The sequence below is a fragment of the Triturus cristatus genome, chromosome 1_2 (assembly GCF_964204655.1).
Source record: "Triturus cristatus chromosome 1_2, aTriCri1.1, whole genome shotgun sequence".
In the NCBI taxonomy this organism is placed as follows: Eukaryota; Metazoa; Chordata; class Amphibia; order Caudata; family Salamandridae; genus Triturus; species Triturus cristatus.
Genome location: NC_140580.1, coordinates 84012740 through 84034279, shown reverse-complemented (window position 1 = coordinate 84034279; position 21540 = coordinate 84012740). Strand labels below are relative to the sequence as shown.

Here is a 21540-nt window from a genome sequence, read left to right as displayed (position 1 = left end):
ATGTCATGGCTGTTTAGGTATTGCAGGACTTTACGCATTTTACGGTGATCGTTTAATCCTCTGACATTCCAAGTCACCACCCGTATGGGGCTGGGCGACCCTTGCGGAACCGTCGTTCTAACCATTGGCATCCTTGTCACGCTGTAGTGACCCCGTTCCCATATTTGATGAGTCTGCACCGGGTATCCGCAATCTCATCTCTCCAGGCTGTCGGACTAACCTCTGAACAAACAACAAAAACCCCCTTCCCCTCCCCCCTCCCACAGCTAACCTCCCCCAACTCAGCCACGCTGGATCTCATTTAGAGATTACCCCCACCTCCCTTTACCCACCCTCTAACCAGAAATCCCCGTCAAAGGTGTGTCATGCACTCGGAGGCGGAGGTAGCTCCGTACAAAGGTATTAGACAAACTCTGCTCAGTACCGAGCCCCCCCCCTCCGCACGCAGAGCAAAAGTACTTTCCCCCACCGTAAAGGGAGACGTGAGCCAGTATCCACCTCCCTACACCATTGGCTGCCAAGATGCAAAGTCCCAGCAGTCGCCGCAACCCCCTCCACCAGCACCACAGTTTATCAGGTCGCGGCTATGTCCACAGGTTGTTCACCGCCGGCCCGGCACCGCTCCCACATATCAACTCTCAGCGCTGCACCGCACCATTCAGGCAGCTGGCCCGGCCCTCTAATGAGATTTTCCAGGCCATATTGCGTCACCATAGCGTCTCTCTTACCAACTTGCCCCACGTGTTTCACCTCCTCAGCACGCCGCAAGCCCAGTTCACACCCGTCACATACACAGGCTTAGTCTTGCTGGTCCAATGAGCCTTCAGCCTCCTCATCTCCTGATATCCGCACTGGACTGCTCCTCCTCTCCCTGCTCCAGTCCTTCAGTGCCCCTTGTAAGGCCTTAGGATCGAGGAAAATGTGCGTCTTCCCTTGCCTGTTGACACGCAATTTTGCAGGGTATAGCAGCGCATAATCCAGGCCCTGCTCTCGCAGCTGTTTTTTAATCGGGATGAACTGCCGTCTGGCTTCTTGGACCCTAGCAGTGAAGTCCGGATACAGCGAGATGGACGACCCCTCGTACGTGAGCGACTGCTTTTCCTTCGCTACCCGAAGAGCGGCATCCCTATCTCTGTGGTTCAACAACTTAGCGATGATCGGTCGTGGCGGCGCCCTCGGCGCAGGCCTGGGTCCCAGGGATCTATGCGCCCTCTCCACCACAAACATAGTTGAGAAGATTTCCGGGCCTAGCAGACCTATCAGCATCTTTTCCACAAATAACTCCATTTTGCCCGTAGGCATCGTCTCCGGCAGACCCGTAATGCGCAGATTACAGCGTCGCGCGCGGGCCTCCAGGTCTTCGGTTTTATCCTGCAGTACCTGCATGATACGCCCCAGCTTTTTATGTTCAGTGTCTATCGAGGTCTGCGCCTCCTCCACCCCCACCAGTCTCTGCTCAGTTTGATCCAGTCGCTCCGCATGTTTATCGAGGTGCTCCCCCATACAGTCCATGCAATAGGAGAGAGCGTCTATCTTCGCCCCCAGGGAGGTGATGCCCGACTGCAGGCCTTTCTCCATCGAAATCAGCAGACTCCGGATGTCCTGGGCGTCTTTAGGGGCGGCAGTCGCGCCACCCATCGCCCCCTCCCTCACTTCCTGGGGCTTGGGGCGCCTTTGCTCAAAAGAAAGTTTCACCTGCGTTTTATCCGACTTGCCAATTGTGCCACCACTTTTCCTTGGGCACCACCCGTCTACCCCACCGCTTCACCCCTATGGCCGAGAGTGTAGCAGTGTTTTTCTGAGTGCGTTATCCAGGAGCTCCGCCGCTCAAATCCCGGGCCCCAGCCCATGCGCCGCAGGCACCAGTGTCCCCAGCAGCGGGACGCCGCCCGCGCCACCTCGCGCAGTGCCGCTCACCTCCTCAAGAGCCGTGGCAGCTTCAGTGCGCAAGTCCTCTGCCACAGGTCAGGGGCGCCCATTCGGTCTATAACCTGTTAAGAAGCACATTGTAAATGGTGCATACGAACAACACCACCGTCTACTGCAGACACTTCGGTCTCTCACGCTGCTCCATCACCGATCAGCTCCTCTTGTGCTCCCTTTCGCCATCCAGTGGAGGCCCCTCGCATGCAGCACACAGGCGTCAGTGCCCTTTGCATGGACCAGCCCCCAGCTTTCTCACTGCCGGCAAAGCTGACCTTTAATCGTGCAATGCACCTCAGGCTAGTAGAGAACCTCGCAGGGTTCATGTGGGTCACTTCCACTCCATCGGGGCGCCCAGTGTGGCCCGCCGCGCGTACCAGTTCCTGCCAAGCCCGCAACCCCCAGCAGTGGCAGGGAGTCTCCAAGGACGCTTTTCACAGCGCCGCGGCGGCTGCGTCCGATCGGCCTTCGTCGGCAGCGCTCTTCCGGCCAATACCACACCCCCGAGTCCGCCACCTTTGTCACTCTCAGGGGGTCACCACTAACGTCGCTTTCCGCTCGCCAGCCTTGGTCGCTACAGTCAGGCCGCCATTCTGAGCCGCTGCTCCGTCCTCCGCATCCGACGCTTCCCGCTCTCCGCTGTTCTAGGGGATCGCGGCACACACCCCGCGGTGTTTCTCGGCGGTGGTGGCCCCCCGCCGCAGCCGCGCCTCTAATTTGGGACAGGCACCTCCGCTGCTCTGGCACCCCCAGCTCACGGCACCGCACGCAGAGCGACGTCGCCGGACCCACGCCTCACCCGAGTTCGGGGATCAGGGGCCTCCTCTTCTCTGTGGCCCGGCGCCGATCACCGGGTGTCAGACTCTCCCTGCTCTCTCAAAACTCGCCCCGTCTTGGCTCCGCACTGTTCGCCACCCATGGCAGGTCTTCCACGTTCGATCAACACGGTGTGGGGCAGGATAATTAAAGGATTGTCGCCTCTGCGTGCCGGAGCTCGAGGCTCAAGCCGCCATTCTCGTTGCGAGCCAAGCTCCGCCCCCCAGCCACATAAATAATTAAGTTGAATTTACTGTTTGCATGGCCACTATACTTATTGTACATGTTTTGTGTTTTGAGAGCAGCTGGCTTTTTTGTGTGCTTGACTGCTGCCCAATAAATACAAAACTAAAACCTCAGCTATGTAGTCAGTGGCCAGGAAAATAGTGAAATTACCTTGTTATTAGCACGGCTGCTGGCCGAACAGTGCAAAATCTCTACCGTTTAGCCAGCGGCTGGGTAAGTAAGTAATTTTTATTATGCATAATTAATTAAAATCATTGCATATGGTAATCATACAAAAAAGAAGCGCAATTTCTTGGTAATAAAACTTCTGTACATTTAAATTAAAAGAAATGCTTTTCTTAAGATCAGAGAGTGTTATACAATTATAAAAAAGGAAAAGTTAATTCTTAAAACGTGCAAGTAAGAGAAATTTGCAAATCATCCGAAGACTAGTCGCTGTTTCATTAAACTGATAGCAAATCTAATTGGATATTTAATCTTTTCTCTGTAATGTCCAAAAATTTTGTAAGGCGCCAGTTTAATTGAGTTACAGTTGGATTAAAACATAGAAGTATTGCTTGTCTGCAGGTCCTCACACCATGCTGAATAAAAAACGGTTTTAATAAAGATACCCTTATGTCCTTCAGTTTTTCACATATACAGATGATGTGGGTAATGTTCTCTTCACCTAGTCCACATAATCTACATTCATTGTTATGTCCGATTCGTTTCCATGGCGGTAATAATGCTTTTATAGGTCCAACCCCCAATCTTAACTTCAGGAATTTTTGTTTTATATGTATCCTTATTCCTAAATTTAAATAGGATTGAGGGTTGCTATTCTTGTAATTGCTTATAACTGTCCATCCATGAGTACGTTTTGACAATGTTTCCTTATCCAGTGCGAGGGAGATACTCTTTGTTGTTTTTGTCACTAGTTTTTTAAAAACATTGTGAGATACTGAAGTGTTCCATAAGTTCTCTAGGCTCAGTTTCTTAATTGCATCTATAAGGTATTTATTAAATGGGGATTTATTATTCCGAGTTAGTTCAATCCATAAAAGGTCATTCAAAGTGCCTTTTTCGGCAAGTCTAATTTTGTGCCATGTTTTTACGTAGGATCCCATTCGCTCCACTATTTGGTTTTGTACACCAAATTCCAGTCGAAGTTGGGCTGGAGAGACATATCTTGGAAGCTGGAATATCACACGATATGCTTTTGTTATGATATTGTTTAACGGTAAAGCGTCTCTCCCTCTCATTTGTTCGCTCCCGTATGAGATTGTAGGCTGAAATTTGGCTCTCAGAATTTTTAAGAAAGGTTCAAGGGAGAGATCTGGCAATTGGTTCTTCAGTGGTTTGAGTGTCAGGCAAGATGTCATACCTTTTTTCTTTAGGGACTCCAGCTGTGGTTTACACGAGTTGTTGTGATCCAGGAGGATCCCCAGATATTTGTAAGTGGTGGCTTGTAGTATTCTATGCCCATCCAGGTACCATTTTGGTGAAGATTTTTTATGGTAATTCACTACCATAATTTTGGTTTTTGAGTTATTTATATTTAAGATATTTCTTTTTGAAAATCTATAAGTTGTGTCCAAAAGGCGTTGTAAGCCAATAGGGGTGCGGCTAATTAAAACTAGGTCATCGGCATAAAGCAGGTTTGTCAAGGTTTTACCTCCTAATGATGGACTATGAGATGAACATTTATCCAGTTCTTCTGGCAGATCAGCCATGAAAAGGTTAAATAATATTGGTGAGAGGACGCAGCCTTGTTTGAGGCCCTTGTTAGTTGGAATTTTTCTCGATAATCGCGAACCTTCTCCCAGTTTTATCCTAATCCATGTGTCTGTATATAGGTGTATGAGCTGGTTCAGCAGTAAAGAAGATATCCCCCATTTTGCCAGTTTATACCAAAGCATATCTCGGTCCACATGATCAAATGCTGCTGCGTAATCTATAAAACAGAGGTATAGTGCATGTTTTTTTTTCTCTTGCAGCATCCATAAGTAAGGACAGGGCCAGGATGTTCGTTGTTGTTCCTTGGCCTTTTTGGAAACCGGTCTGTGTTATGGGAATGATGTTAGTTTCGGCTGTCCATCTTGTAAGTTCTTCCAGTAGGATCCCTGCATAATATTTGGCCTCTATATCTATTAGAGCAATTAACCGATAATTGTTTGGATTGTCACGTCCACCTTGTTTGTATATCGGGCTTACAATTGAGCCTCTCCATGAGTCTGGTAGTTGCATATGTGTTAGGGCATATCTGTAGACTGGCTCCAGGATTTTACTCCAGTAAATGGGATCTTGCTTAAATAGCATCGGGGGAATTCCATTGGGCCCCGGTGCACCTACTCTCCTGCCTTTTGCAATTAGTTTCCTGATGAGTTGTATTTCTCTGTCTGGGTTCTCTTCTGATAAACTCATTAGGTTTGATTCAATCAACTGGTCTTTGTTCATTGATGGCAAGAAAGATATTTTTTGTCTTGCCTCGCTTGTCGCTATTTTACTACTCTCTGGGACTGAGTTGAGGGCAGAGACTGTTGTTGGTGCATCTATTATCCAGGTGTCCACAATCGGTTCCGAGTCATTAAAATGGTTATGTAAATAAGTATACCATTTTGCTTCGGTGACATTAGAGCTAATCCCATGATGTCCTGGTCTCAACAACATTGACACCTTTTTCCAAAATTTAGCACTGTTTTTTTGCTTTGCCTCATAATACAACAATGACCAGGCTTTATGGTTTTTCTCTTGTTTGGCTCTCCATCTTTTTTGTTTTAATATTTTCCTTGTTTGTCGCAAAGTATTATGCAATTGCCAATTAAAAGGATATTTACGTACCAATTTCAATGTATGATTAGTAATTCGGGTCAATCTCTTAATCTCCGGGCATTTCACTATTTTGTTGGAATTATACGAGGCTGATTTTGCCTCCTTATTTGATTTGCTCGGAAATGTCTCACTGAGAGTTTTGGTGAAATTAGTCCAGCATTCTAGGGGGTTGCCACCCTTTTTGTCCATTTGTGCATAGAGTTGTTTTGCAGTTGCAGCTATTGTCTCTATGTTTTCCGAGCTGCATCTTATTCGCTTAAGATTGATAGTATTAGTTTGGATTATTTCTGTGGCTGCTGGAAATATCTCTACTGGATTTGCTCTCAGGGTTAGTTCTTGAGGAAAATGGTCACTAAGGTCAATGTTGCCAATTTCAAAAGCAGTTATCTTGCTAAAAAAATCTAGGCTCACGAAGGTATAATCTAAGTGAGTTGAGGCTTTAATCGTGTGGAAAGTTGCCGCCGGTGGTTGGTCTTCGCTAAAGCGGCCATTCAGAGCCCTCAAATTACGATGTTCTAATTCCTGTAGAATTTTTTTTGCACCATTGGACATTTTAATTTTTGGTCCAGGGATCTGGGTTGGTATTTCCCAGGCGTCCGATATCTCTTGTATGAAATCTGAGGTTTGACCCGGTTCTATGAGATGTATATTAAAATCTCCTGCCAGTATAATATGGTCCGATTTTTCCTCTTCCATCAACCTGTCTAATTCGGCTGGTAATTCCATAATCGCTTTTTTCTTCCCTTTTGGGTGTAAATAGGTGTTTATTATTATTACTGTCTGTATTTGTTTATCTATTTTCAGCTTTATTTTTATGGCTTGCACGCTGTTTGGAGGAGATATTTTAAAGGTTAATGGTATAGTTTCTCCAATAGTTGATGCAGAAGTTAATATTGATAAGCCTCCTGAGCTACGGCCTAGATTTGAGGTCTTAGTAGCTAGAGTCGACAGTGATGTAAATCCTTTCAAACTGAATGAGTTATCTTTCCATGTCTCTTCCAAGAGTATTATGTCGAATTTTTCTATATAGCTCAAAAATTCTTGCTCTGACATTTTAGCCGCTAATCCATTGATGTTCCACGTGCATATTTTTATCCCACTTTGTTTAGATTGAGGTGAGTGAGTGATTATCCGGTCAGGTCATATATTGGCCTCTAATGTAATCGTGCGATGGTTTCCTTGCCAATTTTTGTTAATTAAGAGTTGTGATTGTGTTAATTGGGGAGCATCGTTCACGATTGTGGTTGACAAGTTCGCTTCTCTATTGGCTCCAGGACTTCTACTTTTAGCACCTCTTAATACTGAACTGATTGTTTTATCTGGGTCAGTTAATTTTTTTATTAAGAAAGGAGTCGGATATGATGGTATTGTAACAAGCTCCAGTTCTATTCCCCAGTTTTTAAAGCAATCCTTTTCTTGGTATATTCTTCTAGAAATCTCAGAGTTTTGCCATGTCGTTCTGGTAGATTCTGATTTTAGGTTAATTTTTCGTATAAATTCGATTGATCGTAGGTCAGAGGACATGATGTTTTCTAATTTTTTATTAGAGTGTAAAAGTTGTAAGATGTTCTGTCTATTTAGTATGTCCATAGGCCCTCTCGATTCATATAGCGGATGAAATATAATGATGTTTGATTCTGTTTTATTTTCCTGTTAGTAATTATCATTATCGTGGAATCGACTATCAGTCGTATGGCTAATGTTTACCCTTGAGTCCAGAGCTGACCATATCATTTCTAGGTCTTTAGACCCTGCTTGTTGTTTGGTTGCCCGAGGGTTCATATCGATTTTGCTTCTGTGGATCATAGTGTTAAAATTATAAGGGATAGGTTGAATGTTTAGGCTCTGGGTTATATCCTCCTTATGGAGGAGCGGTCTTTCTTGGGGGCTAGTATCTTGATTATGTTTAGTTTCTTCGAACCTTTCTTTTAGATTTTGAATAATTGGTGAGGGATCTTGCTTCTCTAATACCACTATGGGTTTACCTAAACTGCTATCCTTCCGTATTACTGTTTGTAGTTGTTTATTCTCATTTGACATCAAAACATGTGGAGGGGTTTTTTGAGGTGTTAACTGTTGGTCACTTTTGGAATTAGAAAAAGGATGGCGTCCTCTACTTATCTGTTTGTTTTTCCTTCCTTTCCTTTTGGTTTTACCGACATTTTTTTCTCCAAAAGTAGTATTTCTCTCTGCATCTACTTTCCCGTTTTCCTTTTGGGATTCATTTTGTTTTTGCGGAGATTTATTATCTGCAATAATTTCCGTTTTATCTGTTGATAGGAGTAGTACTTTTTTGTCCGTCGTACCTGCAGTTTTTATTTGTGTTTGGTCTTTGAGAACTTTTTTTATGTCGAGTAATAAGTCACCTAATATACATGGTAATATAGATAATTTGTCAATTATTGGTGCGCATGTGCATTCTTGGTTAACTTGTTGTATTGCATATGTACCTTCCTGGCCCTTCTTTATTAAATCATTCAGGCCAGCTAGTTTCTTATCTATCCCAGCTGTTGAATCAGCAAGCGCCTGTAAAATAGTCAGCTGAAGGTCCATTTTGTGTGATTGGTACTGCAATGCTGCTGTTGAGTATTGCATTGTGCTTAGCATTGCCTCCCAGATTATTTTATTGTTTAAATATGTTTTGTCTTCCAAAAAGTTTTTATCTAATATTGTATCTGGTATTGTATCTTGATTATAAGAAGCGACCATTTCTTCCCATTCTTGCGTGGCTAGAAAGGACATATCGCTTTTATCTGATTTGTCCACAAGTGCGATCTGGTGGGAGCAATCTGAGTGGACATTTTTTGATGATGTTAGATCCGTCTGGTTTGGTAACAGTTGGTTCAGATCTGTACCTATACCCCTATTTTGTTCTAATTTAAGTCGTGATCCTTTTGTTTCCATGTCTTTCATCTCTCCTTCCTTTGGATTTTTATCTTTTACTGTTTTCTCGTTTAGATGTTTTTCCTCAAGCTCCCCGAGCTCCCCAAGCTCCCCAGTTATTGTTACTTCCTGTGTATTCGTGTTAACAAGTGGTTTTTTATTGGTCATAGATGAAATGTCAGCTACCAGACCCTGTAAAATTTGTGGGCTCTGTGTATTTATATCGATGTTATCATGCTCTTCGCTTAGTGGTTGATGGATAAGTCCACTAAAATCGTCAATGGGTCCCAGGGTAGACGGTTTTGACAGTTGGTTTTTATGTCCCAGATTTATGTTACTTTCCGTTTCCGTTTCGAAATGTTTGTTGTATAGTGTGATAGCATTATTTATTTGAAGTCCTTTCACACAGGCGGTCTCCATTAAATTTGTTGGTTCATCATTATTTGTTTGAAGGGTCGACCTAGCTGGTTCATTATCCCTGATATCCATTTTCTCGTTAAGTCCTTGCTGCACTGGTATAGATTGTTGGTGTATTTCTGGGTTACTTTGAGATGTCCAATTAAAACAATTTGGTTCCAGAGGCAAAAGAGGGGTTTGCAAGCCTTCTAACAGACTCGTTTTTGAAAAAATTGCTGTTGTTGGATCTTTCAAAAAAGAGAATTTTGTGTATATCTTGGGTTGGTAAATACAAGGGTTATTTCCCTTGTTTCCGTTAGTTGTATTTTTTGGTGTGACAATTGTGACAATTGGATTAATTGGTGAAGGTTTATTTATTTCCCATGTAGGAGCTATAGATGGAACGGTGAGTTGGGACTTCCTTTTTTCTAATTTTGAGTTTGTTATGGTAGTATCCTTATCTTTATTGTTATCACTCCCTTTTGTCTCCGTTATGTCAAGTTTTTCGCGTTTAATCTTTAAAAAGTCCGCGTAGGATTCATTAAGATTCGGCTCCTGAGAAGGGCCGTTATTTTCGCTCACCGCTTTCCTTTTCTCAGCTTTAAGTTGGGCTTTTGACTTTGCCTTTACTGTCGTTTTCCTTACTCTCCCTGTTTGCATAGTTGCAATTAATAATGATGTTAATGTATAAACTGCGATTTTTAATCTATGCACAGGAGCCTGTTGAGGAACCTGTTAAGGGCTTGTAATACTTGGTTAGTTAGTTGCTCCTTGTTACCTTGTATCCCACCCTTGGGATTAATTCCAAGTACAAGGACCAGTAATTCATCAGATTCCTCAAATACAGTTTTAAGTTTTTTGCAATTGATTTAAGCTTCTCGGGAAAACAATTCCAGTAAGTCCCCTAGAGCCCGTGCAAACACTCCAACACCTCCTCACCTGTCACCTGTCGGGTGCAATGGCGTGCTCAACCCTGCGTCCGAGTCCAGAGAAGGGGAGCAAAGGGAGCAAGGAAGAGGTTAGGGCAAAGGCAAAGGCAGAGGCAGGGGCAAGGGGCAAGGCTGAGGCTGAGGCTGAGGCTGTGGTTGAGGCTGAAGCTGGCGTAGAGGTAGATGGAGGCAGGTGGGGGCGGACTCTCGGCTCTAGCTCCAGCTCCAGGCACGCCGATTCTTCCTGCCTCGTGCCTCTTTCCGCTTTTCCTGTTGGTTTTTCCCTGATAGCAGGAGCACAGTAATCTGCAATACTATGGAGGCGGGAGGGCGGGAGCGTCTACAGCTACCGCCGCGCCTGTCCCGCTCTCCGTACTTCGTACTCTGTGCTCTGCACACTTACTGTGCTTGCTGTACGCTCCCGTCTGTGTAGACGCGTCGCTACGAATCCAGCGGCCTATGGCTGTGACCACCGCCAGTCTACGTCCTCAGGGGGAAGAGACGGTCCAAACGGTGAAAACTCCGCGAGGAATCTGCTCGCGGTTTGTGGCGGCGGCAGCGGCTCAGCGGCACTCAGCAGACTCTCACCCTCTATCGCTCTCTGCTCCACAGCGACGCCACACACGATGCCCACACGCACTCAACGGTGATTTTCGGCCACGATTTCGGCCGCGATTTTCGGCCGCGGTGCGCGTCTCTTCCTGCTTCCTGCACTGCACTGCTCCGCTGTTGGTGAACGTGGTCGAAAACCTGGACTGGACTTCCTCTCAGTAGGTCACGAAAAAACGGCTGGGTAAATAGTGATGTCTTTCGCTATTTGCACAGCTGCCAGACGACCAGTGCAGAATCTCTACTTTTTAGTCAGTGACCAGGTAAATAGTGACGTTTTTCTGCTATTTGCATGGCCGTCAGTTGAACAGTGCAGAATCTCCACCATATAGCCAGCGGCCTTTTAAATTGTGATCTTTGTTTGCCACTTGCACAGCCGCCAGTCAGACAGTGCAGGATCTCTGCTATTTAGCTAGCGACAGGGTAAATAGTGACATTTTGCTTATGTTTACATGGCTGCCAGCCAAACAGTGCATAAGGTCACCTATTTAGCCATCGGTCATGTAAATATATTTAAGGTTTTCTGCTATTTGCACGGCCGCTGGCCATACAGTGCAGAACCTCAAATCTCTGCTATTTAACCAGCAGCCAGGTGAATAGTAAGTTTTTCTACTATTTGCACAACCGCTGGCCAAACAGTAATGATTCGCTAACCTGTAGCCAGTGACCGGGTAAATAGTGAAGGTTTACTGCTATATGCACGGCCACTTCTGAACAGTCTAGAATCTCTGCTTTTTAGCCAGCAGCTTGGTAATAGTGATATTTCTCTGCTATTTGCATGGCTGTTAGCCAAGCAGAGCAGAATCTCTATTATGTAGCTAGCAGCCAGGCACATAGTGAAGATTCTCTGCTATTTTCAAATAATTTCTACAAATTAGACAGTGGCAAATTAAAGAGCAGAAAAAATTCACTATTCACCAGGCAGCTGGATAAGTAGCCTCTACCTTGGGTAAATGTGATTTATAAATTCAAATAAATAAATATATAAGCTTATTAGACTGCATGATGTGGCCCATTTAGAATGGACTTTTTGAGAATTGTTACAGAATCTAGGCAGTTCTGCTTATACAGTCTGAAGCCTGACAAATACATGTTTAATTGGAATATGATTTCAATCAATGATCTCCTCCATCTCATAAGGTATTTGTTTGTGTTCACAGGTGAAACAACAACCACCCCGCTAACGGCAACTGTTACTGGTAGGTCTGATTTTTCTAACTTTCTTCCAGTCAGTGCTTTAATTATTCTCACTCTTGTGAGCAGTTGTCCATGTAGTAGACGACAATATGCAGTTATGTATCCAATAGCCTAGACGTTACTATATCACCTTTGCTTCTCTCTTGATTCTTCTCACCTCTGACAGTCTCTGCTCAAACAAAAGCTTCTACATTCTGTAAAACTACCTTTGTGGAATCCTTCCTATGTAGGATTGCATCATTGACCTGAAATGTTAACAATACTATCCTAATGTAGATTTTAACATTAGGTCAATTAACCAACAACATATTTCACATGACACTTTTTTCCCTGAGAACTAAGACTAATGAATGTACCTCAACTGGTGCAAAAATAGTCCCGTTGTACAGAGGAGCTGTGGGCTAGGGAGTACATTGCAACATATGTTCTTCACTTAAAAATTTGTTTTATCCTAGACCTTGTCCAACTTCACTGGAGGTGAAGTGAAGTTCAGTTGGCCATGAAGTAGACTGGATTTTCTGATACAGGGTATGTCTAGTCTGTGCCAGGAAATTCTGAGATGCCAAGCAGCACCCCCTTATACCCTCGCTCAGATATAAGTTGTGGATAGGAGTAAATAGGCAAAACAGTAGACAGATGGACAACTGCAGCTTGAGGCAGTGTGTGGGACTCTAGAGGGGCAGGCATGGGCCAGCTGTGTCACACAACTGCTCAAAGATGCATACTACAAACCTTTGTAACATTATTCCCATGTACCATTGCCATGTAATGTAAAGAATTGAAGCTCTTGACTGCAATTCAATTCAGGGAAATGTATTAAGTGCATGGATACCCGATGGGCTTGCCAGCACTGGAAAGGTTAAGGTCAGATAAGGAGTCCTAGTCATATGGGTAGGTTTTCAGTAGTTATCTAAAACTGAGAAGGTTGTTATTTGATCTGAGGGAGAGAGGCAAAGTGTTCCAAAGATTGGGAAAATAAAAGCAAAGGAACACCCTCCACATCTGGCCTTTTTTACCCCAGTGATGCAGAGCTGGTGTAGGCTGGTTGATCTGAGTGCTCTGTTAGGCTGATCAGGTGATCGAGGATGTAAGGGCCAATCTTGTTTTTTGCGTGATGAGTTATACACAATGTTTTGAAATTAATCCTTTTGCTGATTGATAGCCAGTGCAATGTGGTGAGTGCTGTGGAAGCAGACTGAGATTTGGGAATACCCAAGTGGATCCGTGTCGCATCATTTTGAATTACTTGCAGTGTTTTAATGACTGAGAGTCGACTCCCTTGTTAGCTATATAACATATCTACACATACTGTCTTGCTAGCAAGCTACATATATACTTTCCCTCTTCATTGCTTCTCTTCAGGTAGGCATAGCTGTACATAAGATGCTGAAGTAACCCAAAAAGTGATGGGTGGAATGCTTAACTTAATCTGGTAATTACTCAGTTCACAACTCAGTCCATCTGAAAATCAGTCTTGGTCCTGTTTCAATAGGAACATTCCACCCTGAACTGCCAAGCCAGGTCCTCTGTGAACCAGAACACAAGCAACCCAAGACCAGTCTGGCCTTAGTTTGGGCTCTTCAGTCGAGTGCAGCTTGGTTCCAGTGGCACAGTGGGCACAGAAACCACGTTTGGGAATATCCGTTGCACTTTGAGCATCTCAGTGAAGAGCCCCAATCAGAGCTGGGTCCAAACTGAGGTGGAATAGTGTGAGAAATAATGATGAACTGGGATGCAGACCAAGTAGTTACCAGTGGCTGAGATTGATGAGCATTTCACCCATCACTTTCCTGTATAGTTCCGTACATAACATTTTACCATCTGTGAGTGCCTAATTTCAGTAGAGCAGATGTTTGATCCCAGCCCTGATGACACAGAAGCCCAATTCTTTGGACCTATTTTCACCTGCATGAGTGTCTTATGTAAGTCTGGATAAGCCATTTATCCGTATGTGACATGTAGAGTGACGGATCAGGTTGGAAATTTGCCCTTTCTGCAGGGTCACCTAGGTTGTTTTTCCTTCTGTTGTTGAACCTGTTTTGTGTCAGCAATATGACTCGGTGCACTCTACTACTGCTAAAAAAGGGGGTAAAGTGTGTGCGTAGTTCCCTTTAAACATGGTAAAATTGGGATATATGTGATTGACACATTTGAGTTACTATATGTCCCTAGTTTATGTTACTACCAGACCCTGTAGATTCAATGTTAGTAGTTTGGTGCAGTTCTTATTGTGCCTCCCACTACCAGTAAATTAGTTCCCAATATATATCCTTCATGCCTGCCTTTGCAGCCTGTAGGGCAATTTTAAATTATCATTTTGACATGGCATTTTGACCTATTTCTGCTGTCATAGAAAAGTGCAGGCTAAAGTTTAGGCACATGTCACATCAATAAATGGGGCGGCCGAAGCACTTAAAGTTTATTCAATCTTCTTCCAATTAATTGCACAAGACTCTATTCATTCGACCTCTGGCAAGATCAAAAAACAGAGGTGATGTTCTTGGAGCTCATTATATTCTCCGATATCTCAGGTCTACATGTTTTAGCATTACAACACACCAAAAACTGATTGGTAGGATTTCTTCAGGACCCAGCTACAAGAAAATCCATTTGCTATCCTATTTGGGAATAATAGTGTTCTCATTCGGTCATGTTTGTGCACCCATAACTGTGCCACATCACACAGAATCGTAATTGCATGCCACACCTATTTTAACCATACTTCCTGAGGTACTTCCCCAGTTTTTAAATGGTTAGTGAGGTGTGTGCCCCAAGGCATGCCCCGCAGGGGCAATAATGAACTCCAATAACATCACTTCTGTATTTTGATTTTTCCAGGGGTCAAATTAAAGAGTCTTTAATAAATTTAAATATTTTGGTTCGGTTACTCAAAGGCAATTTTAGACATAAGATCCCCCCTAAAAAAATACCTCTAAAAGTTCAGTTGAAACCTATCAAGGTTGAGCCCATGCTGATAGATGAACCTCAGGATACCATCCCCGAGACAGCACCAGAGTGAGGAAATATGGCACCTATCACCCGGGGCTGTTGACCCCCCCCCCATTCTGCGAAACCTAAGAGGTCAGGAAAACCTCAGGAGCAAGTGGGAGGCTCTTAGCTAGCCCAGAGCCTGGAAAAGAGACCCACCCAAAGCCTCCATTGGGCATTAGATGGCCTGGGCCTGACTCCTGGCTCTGACAGTTATCAGTGGCCTCTGTTGGTTGTGGTCGCTTTGGGCAAAGTTTTCCCTGGTTTAGGGAAGAAATCTGATCCAAGGATCAGAATAGGCCACATCACCTTGTTGACCATGGTAATGCTGTCTGCCTACAAGGATGCATTTGTAAGCAAACTAAGGTCAGGAGCCACACAGATGTGGTCCATGGGTGAGGAGAAGGGTTCACCCTAGGTCAGTGCAGTGACTCAGGAGAATGGTGACAGAGGGATACAGTTCAGATGGGCATAGAACAGACAAGTGCCAATGCATAAGAGCAAATTGGCCATGTTCTATGGGCTCAGCAGGGAAGCTCATTAAGGTTTTGATTAGTCTACACTGACTTAAGGCTGTGGGTTTTGTTGGAAATTTGCCCTTTCTGTAGGTCACCAGACAAAGTTTTGCCTTCTGCTGCTGAACTCATGTCTGTTGGCCATAGCACTCTGTGCACTTTACCCCTGCTATGCAGTGTTAATGTCTGTGTGCTCTACCCTCTAAACATGGTCAAATTGGCATATACATGATTGGCACATGCATTTCACTTATATGTACCAGTACCAAGGGCATGTAAATTAAATGCTAGTAGTTGGCTGCAGATGTCATTGTGCTATCCACTAAATTAACTCCCTGTGGTCGTGTGGTCATATAGAGCAGAGAGTCAGGGATGGTTAAATAGGGGCTTTTAATGATTAAATAAAAAAAATATGTGGAAGTGAAACAAAAGGTCCATGAAAGTAAATGATTTAAATAAACTGGAGGACTCCTTGTCCTTAGTCTCTAGGTTCCTGGGTCAGTCTCTCCCTCCCTCTGTCTTGCTAGGAGACATCCTCGCGTTCTCCTCTTCCAGCCCCACTGAATGTAGGGAGAGGGGTCAGTAGGCAGGGCCCTCGGAGGAAAAGACAGACAGTGTTCAAATATGTAACGGCAGAGGTAGTCAGTGTGCCGCCACCTGGGGTTTGTTGTGTTGCAAAGGGCTGTGTTGTGTAGGCTGTCAGGGGAAACACGTAGAGGGAATAGGTGGCTGGGTGCACATGGACATACAGGTGTCCTTCACCGCTCCAACCTCCACCAGCCCGTGGAAAAATATGAAAAGAAAGGTGCTTACTTGTGGCCACGACCGTCCAAGGCCGTGGCAGGGGGAGCCTCCTCAGACTGGCTTGACTCTGGGACCTTGCCTCTAGGCGGTTCTTCAGTCGACGTGTCCTCCTCCTCCTGGTCTCCTTCTCCCAGCGCTTCTCTCTCCCTCTGCAGCTCCAGCTCCTCTGTGTTCTCCTCCTCCAACCGGCGTAGGCATCCGATCGCCTCCGTGACGTCCTGTTCTCCCTCCTCTCATCCCTCCTCTTCCTGATCTGGCATTCCTGTGTAGTCCGGGGCTAGACTGCCGACCTCCTTTCCCTGTTGGAATTCTCGGCCGCGGGAGGCACCGCCTTACACTTCCTAAAATATGTCTCAGGCCTGCCATTGCAGTCTTTAGGGTAATTTTAAACTGCCATGTCGACCTGGCATAATAAACCTTTTGCTAGACCAGAACCTTCTTTTTCATAAATATATCACTCCTAATCGAAAGTAGGCCCTAACTGCTCATATGGAACTGTTCTGTTTCGGCTGGAGATGACTCCTCCACTGGGAAATGTGTATTAGGACCAGAAGTGAACAAAGAGGCCAGAGTGTAGAGAGGAGTGGGGAGTGGGTCTTCCTGACAGGATGAATGGAGAGGACCTATTCCCATCTGATTACACTTCAAGGGTACCTGCCCAAGCACACACAAAGGAACCTGACACCAAACCTGCCCTATTCCAAAAAGGGGAGTTCAAGAGGTAAAATAAACCAGCACACCCTCTATTCAATATTATGAATATACAGAAACGTGGTTATATATTACATATATAAATCAAAGTTATTAGGGAGTCACACCATTTCTTTCTGGGTGAGACAAGGTTTGATATATAATTATATCATATATCCCCCATATGTGTCTTTTATATAAAAAAACATCAAAACAGGCCGGTAGCCCACAAGACTTTGGCAAGTGTACAGGTCTAAAAAGTGAAGTGAGTCAAGGAAGTGCCTCAAGTAAGCAATTCCAGGGGAGTAGCTGGTAGACACTCACCAGTTAACTCACTGTCTCATCATTGCCAATTTCCTGGCACAAAACGGAAGTGAAAACCAACTCCCAACTAAGTATAGCTGAGACAAAGCAATATGTCAAAATGATGTTGTGTTACTCCAAAGACTGAAGACCCCCATTAAACACAAGGAGGACAATTGTGCTACTCCTACACTGTTAAAACAAAGTTACGGTGACACAAAATGATTATCTTTAATTTTCATTGTTTCCGTACTCATTTAAAACAACTGTGTTATGTTTAGACCATTTTACCTGAACGCCCAGCACGTTTCATTGCCAATGACTTTGTTTCAATTGCATCAGGGCACGGGGACCACATTCCAACCCAAGGATGTTCCGGACCAGATAACTTTTCAAACACTCACCCCCAGTCAAGATAAATTAATAGTTCTTTTGTTCACCGTGCCAACCCAGTTTGGACCCAGCCATATGGAAATCAGCCTTGAACCTGCTCCTCGTTGGAACAGTCCAGCTCAAACTGCCAGGCCAGGTACTCCCTGGGTCTGAAAACAAGCAGCCTTGGACCGGTTTAAGGGTATCACCCCTCAGCAGCCAGTTTAGCTTGAATCCAGTGGTACAGCGAGCAAGGGACCCACGTCAGAAGAAGCACTGCCCTGCTGTCTGAAGAAGCAAGATTTAACCTGCTTGCCTTGAACCCAGGACCACAAACGTGGCTCCAAGGGACAGTTGGCAGACCTCCAGTTTGAGGTACAGGAGCAAAACTAAGCTTCCAGGGATCTTTCCTGCTTTTTGGCTGATCATACACTACTGGTCTGACCTGGTCCTATCTGCCGGCTTCTTTGTGAGTGAGTCTTCACCCCCAAGTGCTATTACCAAGGTCCTGGTCACTTGGCTGGAGTTTGAGTGTACTTCTCCCTGGCTATCTAAAGATTTCACTAGATCTGACACAGAGCCGCATAGAGCAATTCAAAACCTCGCATTGCAGCACCACACAGGTCCTGACTGGTGACTTCACTGGATCCAATGCAGAACAACTCAAAGTGACTCAGAGACTTGCTTTGTAGGACTGTGAAGCTCCTGAAAGATGGCTTCAAGCGATGAGATGCAGAGACTTGCATCGCAGCACCACGCTCCTCCTGTACCAAGGAAAGAAAGTACAACTGCCAGTAGGCTGAATCTGGTCCTATACTCGGCCCGTACTCCATCGCAGTTGGCCTGAACTTGTGACTTTGTTTCTGTCCGGTGCAACCATATACCTGCAGTTAGTGCTTCGCACCTTTTGGCCCTATTGTGAACCTTAAGTTTTAAAAACTCAGTTTCTACTGATTGGATTTTTGTAATCCCAAGTTTTAAAGTAATGGCTGTACGGGGATGACCTAAACAAATCAATGGCTTACAGAAGCTGACTCAAAAGCGTACTTTATAATGCACATTCACATAAACACATGAAATATAATAACTGATTAATGGCAGTCTCCATCTGTACATTGGGTTGACCTGTAGGTTGCTGCATGGTTGTTGGGATTGCTGGGATTGTGTTCCCCTACTAAGCATTCAGTGAAAAAAAAGAGTTTTGTCAGTGAACTGTTCTTTTCCTTATGGCCCATCTCCATCATTCCCATGTTTATGAAGTTTTCCTGTTGGATCTTGCCAGAGAAGGTATCCTAGCACTTAATAGAAGCTAGGTTTAAAAGCCTGAGAGTTTGTAGCTCTTCCTACTCTCAGGCCACACCCCTTTCCAATATCTGTCAGCTCGGTCTTACTCCACCACACGGCTGGATGGGTAGATCAGTCTTATATTCCTTTTGCCCATTACGGTTGACTGGTAGCAGTCCAGCTAATCACCAGGGGCATAGGTAAAGAGTGTCCACCCAAGATTTAGAAGTTGTCCAGTTCCCAGAATCTTCTCAATGACTTCTTGAAAAGTATCTGATGACCTCACTGGTCCACCAGACCTCCAAAGCCAGGTGTCCAATGAAATGCCAGGTGTGTCATAAATGACAAGTGCAGAAACTCGGCAAAAGTGAAAAATTAGTGTTACTTAATCTAATCGACTACTGCTGTGGCGGGGTTTTGGGAATTGCAGGTCTGGATTATGTTCAGGCAGTGTCCGAGGAGTTGAATGTCTGAAACAGAAGAGACTTTCAAGTAGAGTTGTGTATCATTGGTATTTGTATGAACCTTGATGCTGTTTTCTGTGAGTAGACCGAAAAATAATGGATAGAATGCTTTATTTAATCACTGATAATTACTCAGAGTCCCATTCCAGTCAATCGTTATTTTGCACACCATGTCACCTCAATTTGGACACAAACAAATGCAAATCAGTCATGACCCTGCTCCAATGGGAACAGTCCAGCCCGAACTCCAGGACTAGTTCCTCTGTGAACCAGAACAGAATGTGTTCCGATTCAGAGGGGACCTGACCAAGCCGTTTGGGAAGGACTGTTCCCGTCTGAGCAGGGTCAAGACTTATTTGCATTACGGAATTACACAAAAAAGTGGTGGATGGAATTCTTGGATTAATCTCAGCCACTGGTAGTTACTCGGGCCATATCCCAGTCCATTGTTACTTTGCACACCATGCCAGCTCAGTTTGGACCCAGCCAAATTCAAATCAGTCTTCATCCTGCTCTAACTGGAACAATACTGCCCAAAATGCCAGACCAGGCCCTCCCTGAGCACAATATACATCTGCCACATAACAGCTGACACCATAGAAGACCGTAATATTGTCCATCCCTGCAAGTCCCACTCTTGTTTCTCATCAGCTTCTACCTTGCACACTCTAAACCAGGACTGATTTTTAAACTAAAACAACTACTTCCCTATGGGATTCCTTTAATGTAGACCTTCTGGTCAGATCTCTGTTCTCTCTTGCTCCTCTTTAGATCTCACAATATTTACAAAGTCACTGTCTTAATTACTGGGTGTAGGTTGAAGGCTAATTAGTCACCAAAAATTCCATATGGTACCTACAATTAATGTAAAATGGGCACTTATTATTTTTTCGTATTATTATTTCGAATTTGAGGGCACATTGTACCTACAGACCCACGGAACATCAATGGGGAGTACGTTTGCTCCAAGTCTGGCAGGATTACATATAGGAGCATTCGAGAACACCAACATCTATAAAGAGGACAACCCTTGGGCCAGCAACATAAAGCTGTGGCAGATATTTATAGACAACGTCATCATTATCTGGAGGGGAGACGAGGATACGGTGAAGGAATTCTTGGAGTGGCTTAATAGTAGGAACCACCTGCTACATTTCACATCCATGATAATGAAAACGAAACTGCCTTTCCTGGACCTCTTGATCGAACGCTGGAATGGGAAACTTTCCACACGAGTCCACCATAAGCCTACAGAGAAGAACTCCCTTCTCTCTTTTGAAAGCTTGCACCCCAAAACACTGAGGGAGAACCTCCCCGTGGGACAGTTCTACCACCTCCGATGCAACTGCACGGACATTACTACCTTCCACCAGGGAGCAGACCTACGGGTGGAGAAACTACAAGAAAGGGGATACCCCAGACGGGTAGTGAAAAAAGCAAGTAAGAGAGCTGTTAACACCAACAGAGACAACCTTTTGAAGAAGGTGGATAAACAGAACTAGAATAAACCAGTATACGTGACTACTTTTAACACTGCTTCACACCATGTCAGGAAGCTCATCTTAAAGAACTGGTGCATACTAAACTCTAACGGCTTAAGCATGGAAAAACCATTGTTCTCCTTGAAAAGGAGTGCAAATCTAAAAGACATCCTAGTCCATACAAGACCGACTGTCAAGGAACGGACAGACACACCCCATCAAGGCCCGCTAATACCAGTCACTGGACATACCAGGTGAGTGTCATGCGATGTATGCCACCTGACCAAAAATACTAAGAGTGTGAAGTTGGGTCTACAATCTTCCTGGGAACAGAGGGTACACACTAACTTTAATTCTGATCATGTCATCTATCTTATCACCTGCCCTGTCAGAAGCAATACATAGGCATGACAACGAGAAAGGTGAGAACATGCATAACAGAGCATAGAAGCACCGTGTGGTGCAAGAAAACCAATACAAAAATGACCAGGCACTATGTGGAGCATAACCATGCGGAGAATGACCTAACATGGACAGTTCTGGATAAACCAAGATTCCATCCTAACTCAGAGAGAACAAGATAACTTCTTCTCAGGGAACAGAAATGGGTGTATTGGTTGAAGAGCCATATAAACGGGCTGAACGATGATATCCCATGGAACACCAAGAAGCAATGACACCAAGGGGATCTCAAATAGAACCTACAACAAACTAAAATACATACGAGGGAATTTAAGAGACATACAATCTACACTACACTATTCCTAACTACAGAAATCCAGTGCTACCCTAGGGTAGGAATGTAGGTGCGAGACCTCAGGCAAACATA

The 21540-nt window shown here is 44.6% G+C and overlaps 1 protein-coding gene across 4 annotated transcripts in view; it reads left to right on the top strand.

Moving 5' to 3' along the window:
• Positions 1-21540, top strand: part of LOC146866845 (scavenger receptor cysteine-rich domain-containing protein DMBT1-like) — a 398665-nt gene that overhangs the window by 82205 nt on the left and 294920 nt on the right. For all 4 annotated transcript variants that reach the window (XM_085602310.1, XM_085602301.1, XM_085602292.1 and 1 more), the window contains exon 9: positions 11774-11812. In XM_085602310.1, coding sequence (XP_085458436.1) covers positions 11774-11812 — 39 coding nt within the window. The remainder of the gene's footprint in view (positions 1-11773; positions 11813-21540) is intronic.